This window comes from Pseudopipra pipra, chromosome Z (genome assembly GCF_036250125.1).
Source record: "Pseudopipra pipra isolate bDixPip1 chromosome Z, bDixPip1.hap1, whole genome shotgun sequence".
Classification (NCBI taxonomy): domain Eukaryota; kingdom Metazoa; phylum Chordata; class Aves; order Passeriformes; family Pipridae; genus Pseudopipra; species Pseudopipra pipra.
Window position 1 is genome coordinate 59,083,756 of NC_087581.1, and position 12,331 is coordinate 59,096,086.

At 42.6% G+C, this 12,331-nt stretch overlaps 1 protein-coding gene across 4 annotated transcripts in view; it reads right to left on the minus strand.

Annotated features, from left to right (window-relative positions):
* Nucleotides 1-12,130, minus strand: part of ZNF608 (zinc finger protein 608) — an 86,156-nt gene extending 74,026 nt beyond the window's left edge. Inside the window, exons 1-2 of one of the 4 annotated variants that reach the window (XM_064642778.1) lie at nt 11,808-12,130; nt 7,748-8,794 (exon numbers count right to left, since the gene is read on the minus strand). In XM_064642778.1, coding sequence (XP_064498848.1) covers nt 7,748-8,635 — 888 coding nt within the window. In that variant the 5' untranslated portion in view covers nt 8,636-8,794; nt 11,808-12,130. Of the gene's footprint in view, nt 1-7,747; nt 8,795-9,722; nt 10,944-11,378; nt 11,501-11,807 lie in introns of those variants that run through there. The other 3 variants (XM_064642779.1, XM_064642777.1, XM_064642780.1) reach the window with 3 other exon arrangements.
* Between the last annotated feature and the right edge of the window lie 201 nt (nt 12,131-12,331).

The following is a 12,331-nucleotide window of genomic DNA, read 5'->3' on the forward strand; positions in this document are numbered from 1 at the left end:
TAAGTAAAAATATACTTCTCTGGTGTTATGCCATCTGCTTCTTGGTTAACATGACAATTCAACTACTAGAATACTAGTGTTTTGAAAACACCAAGTAACCACAATCAATACATTTTAGTTTGCTCTTTTGACTGCAAAAACTGCATTCACATGCCACTATTGGCATCTGCTTCAAACAGCGTCATGAGGTCTCTTTCCTTACATTATTATTTGGTAGAGCTTCTCAGGAGACAAACACCTCGGCCAAGCTGGGTTTGTGCACACAATAAGATTTAGGCTAGGGAGACTCAGAAACTGGGAGAAGGGAACCAAATATTTGGTATTCTTTTTCTGAAGATCGGCTGAGGAAGATTTATCATGCAGGACATATAATTCAATGTAGCACATTTTCACATCAAAATTAGTGAAACAAAGAGCTTCATATTTAATTCCCAGTAGATGTTACATACAGGAGGATGCTAGAGAAGTTCATCCTTTCATCTTGAGATTTAGGAGTATTTGCCAAATTAGAGTAAAAGCAGACATATTACAAATCTCTGTCACTAAAGGCAATATTTTATTTTTATTTTGATTAGATTTTAAAAATTTAATTGGTGCCACACTGACCCTAGACCTGGAAAACCTATCTATACAGTTATCAATCCTCCTTCATTCCATGCAACTTGTCCTGTGTGATCACTTAGGTTGTTTAATCAAGTAGTCTTAGTATATGTAAGCATATATATTATGGATGTGTACATGTATATGCAAACAGGGGCATCAGAGGAAACTACCTATTCCCACCCCCTTGACATTTCTCTCAGCTTTTTTAAAAGAAGAAAACAAAAATGACAAAGAACTTGCTCATCAGTCCAGTGGCTCTGGATAGTTTTGCAACTTTCATTCAAATATAAAGGCTTTGTTCCAAATGCCAAGACCACTTTGTAAGAATTGAAAGAGAAAGTGCAGTAGAGAGCGCTTACTGAAATCCTACAGCACAACCAAAAGTCATTGCCTGACCTTCCTATTTGCCCAAATGGCCTTCAGTAAATTGTGGGTTTAATTCAAGGATGTAATAATAATTTAAAAAATCTCATGATTTAAAATCTCATTTAAGAAAGCCCCTCAAGTCTTGCTATGAAAACTGGTAATCATCTTTATTAAAATTACCATGTTTCAAACATATTTTTAAGCAAATTAAAGAAGGATAGCTTGCATTATTGTTCACTTTGGTGAAAGGCTGCATTGCAAAAGAGCTGCACTAGGCAGAAACGCTCTGGTGCAAAAGGAGTAAAAACGTTTAAACTACCTTTGTTGATTGTTAAAAAGGTATTTACTTTTTGCAATTATGCATGATCAGACATTTCCATGGAAGACCATTTTGCTCTCTTTCATCAAACAGTGAATGTTACGTACAGATCACATTTAAAAAAAAAAATCCATATATTTTCTGTGATTATTAGGAAATAAAAAACTCTTTGTCATGTAAACACACTAAATCAAACACTAGTTTTTAGTAAAAACAATGGCCAGCCCTACAACTGAAGTCACTGCGTCCACAGATCCACAGGTGTGACCCTATCTGAGGACTCATGGGAGGATGTATTTCTGTTCTGAGAAATAAGTAAAGGTAAGAAGTCAGATAACCTTTCCACCCTTTCAGGGAACAGAGCAATATATCACCATGTACATTAGAACGTCATATAGGTACAATACAAAGCTAGTACAATGCTAAGTGTATTACATAAATATTATGCTTATCCAACCTGGCTGTTGGATCATCTGTACAAAGTATCTTAGCTCAGAGCAGGGTAGGCTCTAAAACTTCATTATAATCAGCAATTCCAACTGTATATCATGAAATAAATCTGCAACATGCCATTCAAAAAGTGAGTACTACATCTGAGAAACACAGACCATGTGGCAATGACACAAAGCTGCCTAAATTCCTGCAGAAGCAAGCTAACCTTTTTCAAGAGTGGGTAACAGAAATTCAAAATATATGTCCTTATCCAAAATGGAACCACAGCTGAAGGATAGCTGAAATGTTTGTACCTCCAATATGATATTTCTGATGATGCTTGTAAAATACTTGCTCAATACCACATGCACCAATAACCATGTGAAATGTGGAGAAACAGATTTTAATGGTGGTTTTATTCTTTTAACCTGCTTTCAGAAATGCAAATCACATGGCTAACACAGAGCACATAAAGGGTAACCTGCATTCAACGTGCAAAGGATGTGTCCAGTTAACAGAAAGCAGACCCCAAGATCTCCCAGAAATGTCAGTACTACAGAGATCATCCATTTCCTATGGGTAAAAAAAAAAAGGAAACAAAAATGGCACGAGTTTTAGCAGGCAAGAAATCTGCACATTTCACATTTATGATTTACACTGTTGTCGATAAAATAGCTTTCCAATTATGAAGGCCGACGTAGAAGAAGCTGGAATGCATTCTGTGTTAATGATCACAACCAGGGGTCCAAGCTTTACTCTTTTGTCAGAGATACAGCAGATCCTCCCCGCAGCTTCACCATTAACATGTCTGTTTCCTGTCAGACCACTCAGAGATAATGTCATTTATCTCAGGGCGGCACAAGACCAGTCATTAGCTTCAGTAAAAGACCTCAAACAAAGGCCGGATGGCATTTTATCCAGGGCTCATAGGCTGCAGCCAAGAATCTCATTGCCTAGCAGTTTAGAACAAGTTATCTCTAAAAGAGTAATTTTCTCCATATCAACAATTCTAGAACACTTCTCTGAAGAGCAGAAAAATATACATGGGAAATTTTAGTCAATGGTTTTATCATATGCAATTAGGTGACTGATAAGAGCTTGCTAAAGTTATCCTTTGAGAGTTTGTTTTGTGGTGTTGTTTTTTTTTGGGGGGGCGGGGGTGTTCCTCCCTTCCCCTCTCCTTTTACTTCGTAAGGAAAGACACAGTAAATCGGATTCTACCTGAACAGTCAGACCTTTGAAGAACTGACCCTTATTGTGTTTGCCTGCAGGAGGTGATTCACTATTGTAAATTTTTCAATGACTGGGCTTCTGGAAATCTCTTTAAATGAAAGTAGTACTGGTTAACTGTATGTACGAACACATGTTTTCACAGTCTCTCTGGTATTATTGCATTTCAGAAAGCTTCTATAAAGTGCCAGGTGAACTTTTTAAAATAATGATAATAATAATTAAAAAAAGAAAGAAAGTTGAAAAAATACTAACAAATCTCAGCTATTCAATTCCTGGGCTTATGCTGAAAACTAGGAACAGATGGTACTTTCCATGTTACTTGAATCTGGTTATTGAACACCTCTATGGTTACGGGAGATTTTGCTTAGCACTTTTAACATACATTTCATTTATTGGACTATAAAATGCTACTTTGGAAAAACAAGTCTTTATATAGCTATAATTAAAACAGTCTTGCAGGAAAACCCTTTAACATGGAGAACATGGTTAACCTCATGACATCTGGACAATCAATCCTTTCCTTTTTACTGGGTATTTATGAAGTTATTAAAATTGTAAAATTACCAATGCCCAAAATGAAATATTTTTCCAATGGTTCCGAGTACGGTTATCAGACGGCTTCCCTACTTGATTTGATAGATGTTCTAGACCAGCCTCCATTGTGCTACGCTAACTCTTGCTTTGCACAGGAATTCAATAGCAGACCTGGTCATACATATTGGCAGAGGTCAGCAGGTTCGCACGGAAAGCTTTCCTCAGCCAAAGGGCAACACCTCTTCACCCAGCTCAAAAAGCACCGTCACACTACTAGACAGCACTACAGAACTTTAAGAACCTTGAGCTGTGCTTATTGTTAGACATCCATAGTTATCAATGTTTTTAACAGCTAAATCCCTTATGTAGCTTTCAAAACAGTTTGCAGTCAAACAACAATAGACTTTGTTCTTTAATTACAGCAAGTGACCTCCCTGCCCTTTTATTTCACAGTGAATAAACTACACACAAGGCCGGCAAGAAAAGTACATGAAAAGCATATCTCCATAACATCATTAATCAAAGCATGTACTTAAATAATTTACATCAACAGGAAAATGCACCCAGAGATTCCTGATGAAGTGCAAAACACCCTCAAATCCTGCATTTAAATAAAAAAAAAAGTGAAAATAAAATAAAGAATGAAAGAATACAAGCCAAGAACGTTAATTTGTTGAAGACAACTTTCAAATGAGAAATGCAGTCTTAATGAGAAGCACTGAGCTAATAAAAGAGAAAAATTCAATCCTGGAGTATCACTATACTGATACATTTAGAACTGTAACTAGACCCCTCCAATTACAGCTTTGTGTCTTCTGTACTATTTTAATGTAAACATACTGATTTTCCCATACCAAATACAGTTTTCCCATATCTCAAACTGTGACTGAATCCCAAAATCTCCTCACAATGCACACAAAGCAGTTTTTGTAGATACCCTGAACACTTTTCAATATAACAGTCGTTAAAAATACAGAAAAACTTAGCTGAAACAGATGAAGAGTTCATGCTGACAAACAGTCACTAACTGTGCTAAAAATGGTATGGATGAGAAATGGAAAATGGAGACAGGTTTTAACACCAAAAATCTTAGGAGTGGTTAGCCTACCTGTCAAAGCTACTTATTCAGACATGTCACTGGTGGCTTAACCACAAAATGGACTGCACAAATATAGCTCAAATATCTTAGCATACTTTGACTTTATCCACATATTAGGGGAGTGGCGACTTTTACAACATACTTGCGGTTTCCGCATAAAAGAGCCAGCAGAACACAGTCATTGATTTAATTAGGCTTCATAAGATCCAATTTATCATGTTTTACATGACTTTCCGCAGCAAGGAAACAGAATAAATAGACTAAAAATAGACATTGAAGCATGCTGTGAAAGCTAAACAGTGACTACAACTCCTGGGAATCTGTTCCAAGCTTTTCACAAATAGTAAACAAATGCAATATTATATTCCACACCACATATAAAAACCTGTAGATTTTGAATCAGCGGGCATGAACTCATTTGATTCTAAGAGGAAACTTCCAAATTTACGAGGCATGTCATGCACAACAATAAGATAACTGGAAATTGATTTTAACATGCATGCTTGAAAATCATATATTTACCTACAGACACAAAGTGCTTTTTTCAAGTACATCAGGTATGTTCTAGTGCATAAACAGTCAAAGCAATAACACTTCGGGAATATAAACCCCTTAAAAATATCTTCCTAATGATTATTAATCATTTTGGGGGGAAAAAAGCCATAACAACAAACATAAAACACTCGAGTGTCACTAATATTGCCACTAGCTGGACTTCAGGTATTAACCATTGTCAGCAACAAGCTGTATTATTAACATTACTGTTCGTCTAAAAGAGAACATTCCTGGGTAAGAAAAACGCTAAGGGATGTTACTTAAGACAGAAAGTAAGCACACCATTGTGCCAGACAATGGCCAAGGCTGCACGACTCTGATGTGCAAAGCCTATGTTAAAGCCGGTGTGTGCCAACAGCAGTGGCTGTCGCTGGAAATGCAAGCTCCAGACCTCCTCCTGGAGCGACATCTACAACACGCAGAGTGTACACTGACGCTGAACCCCTCCATACATGTTTGCTCTAAATTTGCATGCCATCCCATTTACATTGCACATAAGATTACTCGTACGTTTATAGATTCTTCATACAATTTCCTGTGTGACTACAGAGTTGAAAGAACACAAAAACGGGAGAAACCACACCACCCTCTAATCTCTGTTGCCATGGCAGCAGCCTTTGAGATACTGAAATGTTCAGATTGCCAGCTAAACAAAATTGTTGAATGTGAACATTTGGCTGAGAGATTAAAAGGCTAAGGAGGTTGCAAAAGGGCAGTACCTCCCACATTCCAGGCAGCCACTGAATCCAATCAAATGGCTCTGACTCTTTAACCACAGCCATTGTGAAGACCGGATTAGGGCAATTTATCTAGATAGTTAAAACAGATTAGAGAACTGCAATTTGAAGACTATTGGCAACAGAAGTAAATGCCCACTGTACTAAGTTAATAAAGAGACCATGAGATTTTAGGACACCTTTCCACCGCGAACAGCACTTTTCATAAATCAAAGCACAAACATGTACACATGAATTACACAGCAATCTGGTTTTCTCATCTGCATTTAGAAAAGGTCACAAGGCTCATTCAAATTCAACCACAGATATGCTATCTTAAAAGCAATAATATGCATACAATATAAAATTTAATTTGTTCCTCGCCTTGAACAAAAGCCCTTGAAATTATTTTCTAGTACTAACAAATATCTCGTGTCACAAACACCCAAATCTAATCTTCTAGTCAACTTAGTATTACAAAAACTCCAACATGACCAAAATACAAAAAGCCAGTATCCCGGTCGTAAAAAGACATAACTTTTCCCCCCGAGACCTTCAGCCCTCCCAGACACATGCAGGCCAGTTAACACCGACCCAAAAGTTTTCCCATCGCTGGGAAGTTGTAAAAGCAGGTAATTTAAGACCAACAGCTGACAATACAGTTACACTCTAACATCCTGAGATTGTTCGTTTGGAAGGTGTTAGTTTGCTTTATTTTTCAGGCAGACCAGGTTACTTTTGTTTAACAACCTGTAGAATTCATTGAAGTTGTAATCCTGGGCAACCAGTCACCCTCAGGTCCCCAGAAGATGCCTTCTGCCCTAGGGACAGAACAATTCCCACCAACACCAGAATCTCCTTGAACCAGCAGTTAACAAAAGACAACAAGCTCTCCCTCTACCCTTCCCAGAGAATAGAGTCATGGCCATCTATTCTTACAGAAAGCATCCTTCATAATGTAATAGAAAGGAATAAAAACACACACCCCCGTCTGATTTCTTTCATACATTTCAACCACTCAACAAACAAGTAGTTCAAATCCAAGAGCCAGCGCAGCTCAGAGAGGAAAACTCCCCCAGACTGGAGACAAACTGCACCCCTCTGTTCCAAAAGCTGTTTTGCACACACATATCTCAGCACAAAGTGCATTTCCCTCCTCCCAGCATCCTCCTTCCAGGAAGACGAGAGGCACCGCCTGTCTGCTAGCTCCTTCCTCCCAGTCTGCTGCACCAGCTTCTGGGGGCCTCTGGGGCTCCTGCACCACAGGACCCCTCAACATGACAAGCATCCTTTATTTCCACAAAGGGCAACAGCAGAGCCTTGGTCTCCACTGATATCTCCTGTTTCCTCCCCCAAGCACAATCTCAGCTCCAGACAGTGGGTCAGAGAAGGGAGAGGGGTTCCTTTAGACTTTGGGAGAGGAACAGCCACAAATGCCTGCCAGTGTTGTGGAAGAGAGTCAGCACATACAAGACCTGCTGCTCCTGGAGCGTGAGCTATGCACACCCCAGCCTGAGAACTCATGCCATCCCACGGATACCGCTGCTTTCTGCTAAGACTGGGGCCAGTTAAGTCGGGGTCACCTCGGGGTTTCTCCTTCTGGGCGAGTGCAATCAAAAGGAACAGACAAAAGAGAAACATTCTCCAAGTCTGAGGACAGGGAGAGGAAATCATAAGGAAGAGCAGCACACTGAAAACATGGTGTCTTCTGTATAGGGAAGAGGTCTCTGGGTTGGTTTTGGTTTGGATTTTTTAAAGAAAAGAGGAAGAACAGATGCATGTTACAAATACACAGCAGAGAGAAGGACACAGGCGCCAGACGCACGGTCATGGGACACTTATTATAGACACAGGGAAACACAGAAGAGGTGGAGAGGAGCTTTGTCCTACCTTTTCTGTTTTCAATTTCTTGATTCGCCTGTGGCTCTCCTCCTCCTCCTCTTCCTTCTTTACCAAAATAGAGTTCCCCATTAACCCTGAATCCGGGGTACTTTTGCTCACCTCCCCCACAGCAGAGGAGGTGCAGTGAAAGGGGCTGCTGCTTCCACCACTGCCTCCCTTGGCCCCAAAGCCATAGAGGTGCCCAGAGGAAACTTGGCTGCTGCCACCCCCACTGCCATTGGGGTGGCCCTGCTGTAGGTCATGCTGCTTGTCCTTCCTGGATTTTCCTGCATCTTTATCCCGCTTGGAGCCTCTGCTCCCCAGGGCTTTACCTGGTTTCTCCTCTTTGTTTTTCCCACAAGAGGCAATGGTGGTGGTGTTGCTGGTGGTGTTATTATTGCCGTTTGGGTTACTGCTCACGCTTTGACCCAGTGCTGAATTCATGCCAGTTGCCTCTCCAGGGCGCCCTTGGACTTCCTGCCTCTTGCCAGCACTGCTGATCTCAGGAATCCCATACAAGGCAGCAGAAGGCAGAGATTTATTAGCATCCTTAGAAGTTTTACTCCTTTTCACTTTTGATTTGCTAGTCTCTTTGTGAGAGGAATTCCCCTGGGGAGCAGAGGGCTGAACAGAAGCAAATTTTAGGCCATCAGCTAAGGCTGAGGTAGCATTAGCCCCACTGGAAGCCAGACCCCCACAATCCTTGGAGCTGGTGTTGCTGCTGCTGGTGGTATTAGTAGAATTATTCATCTCAAATTTCTGTCTGTCCTTCTCCAAATCGGCATCCAAATCGATTATTAAATTCCCAACACCGATTTCCCAATCATCGCCACTGTCATAAGTGTCAACTGCGTTTGGATCCACACCTTTTCCTGCAGTGGAACTGTTCAATGACATCCTGAATATGAGATCTCTAGAGTAAAAATCTGATGAACTTTCCTTTGGAGATGTGGGGACATTCGTTTATCTCCGTTGGGCTCTCTCTTAAGTTCAACTCTTGTCTTCCTCCCTCAGGTGTGTCTAGGCTCACAACGTGCAGTCCACGTCCACCTTGTCCTGTGAGGAGGGAAAAAGTCAAATAGTTCTTGTCTAGGTGTTACCAGAATATAACATGACTCAATAAAAAAAGAGTAAGGTAGGGGGAAGCAAAATCTTTCACCATTGCCACACTCTTTCCTTAAGTTTGCTAAACCTGAGGCAGTGACTGCGATGCTTTTATACCGAGCATCTTTAATCTAGTTGTATACCAACATTCACAGTCTCTCTTAAAAAGCTATGCCCACAAAAGAAAAAAAAAAAAAAAGAAAGAAAAAATTAACTACATGATTCAAATCCACAAAGCTCAGGAAATACAGTCTTAGAAGTGGTGCCTAGCTGTTGGAGCACATGTTGTAATCTAACCCCTTGGACCACCACCTAGGCACGAAAGAGAAAAAAGGAAGGACACGGATTCACTCTTCACTGCATTCCATGGATTTTGTGGCTTTAAACCAGACCCTTGAAGTTTTGTGACTCTCCTATATTATCTTTTACCCCTCTTCCACTTAATCTCTTGGGAGGGGGAGGAGAGAGCGCTAAGGGAAGTGGGAAACCTCATTTATTTTCCTTGCCACGATGCAGCTTCTGTTAAAAACAACAACCTATAAACACAAATGTTTACTGGAAAATATTAAACTCCATAGATTAAAAAGAACAGAAGAAATAAAAATTTCCTTTAAAAAATATTCTTAAGATAACAGTTCTAAAAGCATTTCTAAGGTACTCCTAGGTCACAAAATTGTTAGGTCTGTTAAATATAGTATTACTGACTGTACAGGAAACTGATTAAGACATACACTTTAAGTGATCTGCACCAAGGTGGCCTCAGTGACCGCAAATGAGTGTGTGTTTGACAAAGCTTAGTTAAAACGATTTTTAAAGGGATCTCTCCCTTTTACAGTCGACTGCCGAAATATTTATACATATATATATGCATAATGCTTACCTTTAATCCTTCATAATTTTTTAATTAAACCAGCAAATCAAAATGCTGTTCCCACTCGTCTCAGCAACAACTCTGTGCCTCATTTTACTTAAAGAGCAAGTGATCAAGAAGTAGAAAGCAAGTATCATCTCAGCCAGTATAAATCGGTCAATAACATATCTCCCCCTAGTTTGGCACACGGATCAGAAGTCCTTTTTTGATTTTGTTTGTTTGTTTAGGTTTTTTTCCTCCTTGTTTAAAAAAAAAAAAAAGGAAAGAAAAAAGAAAAAAAATGCTGTGCCTCACAACTTTACCAGCTGGTAGGTAGTATTTCACATTCAGAAGTGAAGCATCAAGGACCAGATTTTTGTTTGTTTGCTTTTCCTGAATAAGCACCGAGAGGTAATAATCATCACAGTAATTTAAAAAAAAAAAAAAAAATGTTTCCCCAACTTCACACTCCGTCTTCAGCCCCGGACCCGGGAGCCATCCTGATCAGTAAGTAATGATCCCATGAAACAAACCTACAGGCGCCCGGGTGTTACAAGACAGAATGTGCTAACATCGGGATAAATTAGTGAAAGGGAGGAAGGAAAAAAAGAAGAAGAAAGGACTGAAAATCTGGGCTGGATTCCGCCTGTTAGTTGGGAAGTGGCATTTTTTTCGCCCGTCCTGACAGATCTGATTTCTTGAAGTAACTTGAGGGGAAACGGGCGGGGGACGTGGGGGAGGGGGAGGGGGGGCGAGGAAGAGGAGGAGGAGCGGGAGGGGGGAATCACTGATCTGATAAACCGGTTATCAAAACATTTTGTGGGAGGGGAGGAAGGACTGCGTGCTCTCAAACGAAGTAAATTTTCCCAGGGGTAAGATTTCGGGGAGAGGGGTGTCTGTCCCCGTCCGTTCCTCCCTCCCCCTTCCAGCCTTAGATCAGCTCTTTTTAAAAACAGGAATACAAAAAAAAGCACAGGCACGCATCAGAATTTCGAGTTGCTGTCTCGGGAAAAAAAAATAATAACAACGAAAAACCCGTGAGCTTGGGCTAATCAGTCATGCGGTAAGTAATTCAGTAATTAGAGTCCGAGAAGATAAAGCAGACGACCTTTCTGTCAGGACAGATCGCTCCCACCTTATTGTCTCGGCAAACCTCGCAGTCTACCGCTATCCTTTCTTCCTCCCCCCCACCCCCCTTCCCACCCTCCCTTCCCCAAGTCAGACGGTCTCGGAGCTTTAGCTTAGTATTTTTAATTAGCCGGCGATGGGAAGCTAAAAGCCGTAATGAATTGCCGGTGGCGGGAGGGCGGGAGCGGGGGGTGTGGGGGAGGCGCGGCGGCTCCCGCCGCCCGCTCGCGCCGCCCGCGTCATGTGACGCCGGCGGGCTCCATTGGCCGCCGCCAAGATGGGAGCCGAGCGCGGCCGGCGGGCCCGGCGAGGCTGTGACCGCCGAGCAGCACACCCAGCCCGCCCCGGCGCTCACCGCCACCCCCGCGCCGGGCCGGCGGCAGCTCCTGGAGCCCCGGGGCTGCCCCCCAGGAACGCCCCGCGGAGCCCCTCGCCGTCTCCCCGGAGGGCGCCGCCACCTCGGGCTTTCCCTTCCCCGCGCCTCGGGTCTAGGGAGACCGAGACGGCGCTGGAATCGGCCAAGGCATCAGCCACCGACGGGCGACCCCACACACGCACCCCCCAGCTTCAGCCTCGCGTTCCTGGTGTCTCCGTGTGACTGGCGAGGTGCCTCCCCGTCTGTCGGTGCCCCATCGCTTCTGCGAGCGAGCGCCGTGCTCTCGGGACCGAGGGGGGCGGGGGAGCTACACAGGGTTGTCTGTAATGGTGTCACTTTTATCCCCCCCCCCCCCTTGCTTAGTTAAAATCCCAAAAAGGCACTACGCTTTAACGCCCCCCCAAGTGCACCGTCAAGTATTTGTGTGGCTACACTGCTTTCGCCCTCAGTTCCCTCAAATAACTCACCCTGTTTGTGGGATTTATTTTTTTTTCTCTTTTAAAAATCCCAAAGAACCCTAGTTAACTCCCAAAACTCTTTAACACTCCCCTTTGCAGAGAAAAAAAAAATCCCCTCTAAGTGCTATAGACACACCACGCAACCGTACTTACGGTCTGTATTGGATCGAGTTGACCTTTTCCTTCTAACTGCATTGAGTGTGTTTTTGTTGCAGCCGCTTTTTATTTTAGGAAAAAAAATTCTAATGTCTTCAACAGATTTATTGTGTTTGGAAGAAGAGAGCACCAAATAACCATGAACCTTCCTTTCTTTCTAGAAACAAAATTAAAACAACAAAAATAAAATATAATAAAACAAAATAAAAACGGGGCAGAGAAGGCAAAAACGGCATGTGTGTCTGTCCCCTCACAGGCTGACACGCTCACAGGGGACAGGGGCGCTGCCCCCACGGCAGCGGCCGAGGCGGGGGAGTGGGAGCTCCGCTCCGCGCGGTACCTGAGAGGGACTTTTCTTTGTTCGCGATGCCCTTTCCCTGCCGCCCAATCAGAATCCAGCTTTTATGAAACCAGGCCCTCCGATTGGCCCGCCGCTCCTCCTGCCTGCCGGCGAGGGCGAGAGACAGAGACACGCACTCGCTCACTCGCACGTCGGGCACTCACTCGCTGAGACACACTTC